At 41.9% G+C, this 1,755-nt stretch overlaps 1 protein-coding gene across 1 annotated transcript in view; it reads right to left on the bottom strand.

Annotated features, from left to right (window-relative positions):
* Positions 1-232: 232 nt before the first annotated feature.
* LOC101863329 overlaps positions 233-1,755 on the bottom strand; it is a gene marked incomplete in the record, with an annotated part of 87,960 nt that continues 86,437 nt past the window's right edge. The window contains 1 exon segment of the mRNA XM_035968359.1: positions 233-973. Coding sequence (XP_035824252.1) covers positions 737-973 — 237 coding nt within the window.

The following is a 1,755-nucleotide window of genomic DNA, read 5'->3' as shown; positions in this document are numbered from 1 at the left end:
TGAAAGACAGCAGTAAAAAGAAGCGAAGGAGTAGCAGTAGAAAGGCTGCAGAAAGAATCAGGAACCCAGAGGAAGGGGCAAAGGTGAGGGGTGGGGGCAGAAAGAGGAGACGAAAGCAGACAACAGAACATTGCTAGAGAGCAGAAAATGGAGTGAAAGGAGACAAATTTAGAGAAAAAAAAAATTCGGTCGCTACCCGGATTCGAACCCAGGACCTTTGAATGAGAGGCCTACACCTTAACCTCTAGGCCACGAGAGCCCCCATTTGTAATAGACAAACTGGGAAAAATGTGTATTCACGCTAGCACTTGTCGAAGTCGAAAATAGAACTAATATGGAAACACTAATGAAAGAATATTAACCGTATTAGACACCTAGGTTGCATTAAAATTTGGGAAGAAGGTATTTAATGTAAAAACATGTTGTTTAACTGATTATTTTTCTAATCTAAATTCCTTATCATGGTATAATCTCCGAGGTGATAGCAACTTTGCGTGTGTCTCTTGAAGAATGGTCAAGTCCGAAAGGGCCAGCGTCATTTCTTGCGTCATGGTTCAAACTTCAATCAAAACTGCTTTAGAAGTAACAATTGTCACGATATTCTACACAACCAAGAGGGTTACCAGGATTACCTATTTTGTCCGTTTAAAAAAAACCTCAGGATTCCCTTTTATTTTAAATTAAGAGCCCAAGAAGGCGGTAAAACAAAGCATCACTTTAAGATTACTGGCTTCACTCATCTCACCTTCTGTGCGTCTCGCTTATCCTTGCGTCTGGCTAAGACAAAGGCCACAATGAAGACCAACGTGATCAAGATTTCTGTGAGGTAGAGTGTGGGGTTGCTGAGGAAGTCCGCATTGGCGAACACGTAGTTCCAGTCGATGACGTTTGGTGCAACGACGAAACCCGCGGCAAACGTAGTAAGATGGTAGCAGTTGCAAACTGTTTGTTGCTCATTGCTGTCGCGGCTTACCTATGGGACAGTCAGAAAAAATCCTGTGTATTTACTGGTCAGGTATTACTTTCTCAGGAGCCCTGAAAACACATGATGACCAAACAAACAATACTGTAATATAACTCATTGCTCCCCCCCCCCCCTTACCTCTGTCTGTCTGTCTTTTTTTTTTCTTAGTAGAGGTTTTTATGGCGCTCGCAACTGCATAAGGTGTGTTCGAGAGCGGGAAAGGGGAATGGGGATAAAGGAGCCAAACATCAACCTGATCTTAGCAATCAATTTATACCGTTGCTGTAGGCAAGAAAGAAAGACAGAAACGAAGGAGGGATCAGTGAGGAACTAGACCCTGTCAGTGGTGTCCTTCAATCACAAGGCAGCTACGTATAGAAAACAATTTATTAACTTCAAAGGCGAATGATCGACTAAATACATCTAAAGAAAAACGCAGGTAGTGAGTGAAGTAGGCATCTAACAATTTAGAAATATGTGCATGTACTAGAAGGCAAGCTAAAAGAGACGAGAGCCATGGAAAGGCGGAGAAAGCATAGAGTTATGGACAACGCGATCGTTGAGACAGTGCACTAGAGCAGCTGGCAACTGAAGTGAAAGGAGTAGCATTGCACGTCAATACCAGTGACCGCCGTGGCAGTGATGGCACCTCCAATATCCTGTATCTAAAAATTATTCTGCCGCAAAAACGGCAAACGTTAAAGTACTTTTTACTTTAGTAAACGTATTTCCTCTCAAAAATAAAATATGATATTGTAATTTTGGAAAGCTTTCAATACTACCTCCTTATA

This window comes from Aplysia californica, unplaced genomic scaffold (genome assembly GCF_000002075.1).
Source record: "Aplysia californica isolate F4 #8 unplaced genomic scaffold, AplCal3.0 scaffold00053, whole genome shotgun sequence".
In the NCBI taxonomy this organism is placed as follows: domain Eukaryota; kingdom Metazoa; phylum Mollusca; class Gastropoda; order Aplysiida; family Aplysiidae; genus Aplysia; species Aplysia californica.
The sequence above is the reverse complement of the archived record's forward strand: the minus strand, read 5'-3'. Positions and strand labels throughout refer to the sequence as shown.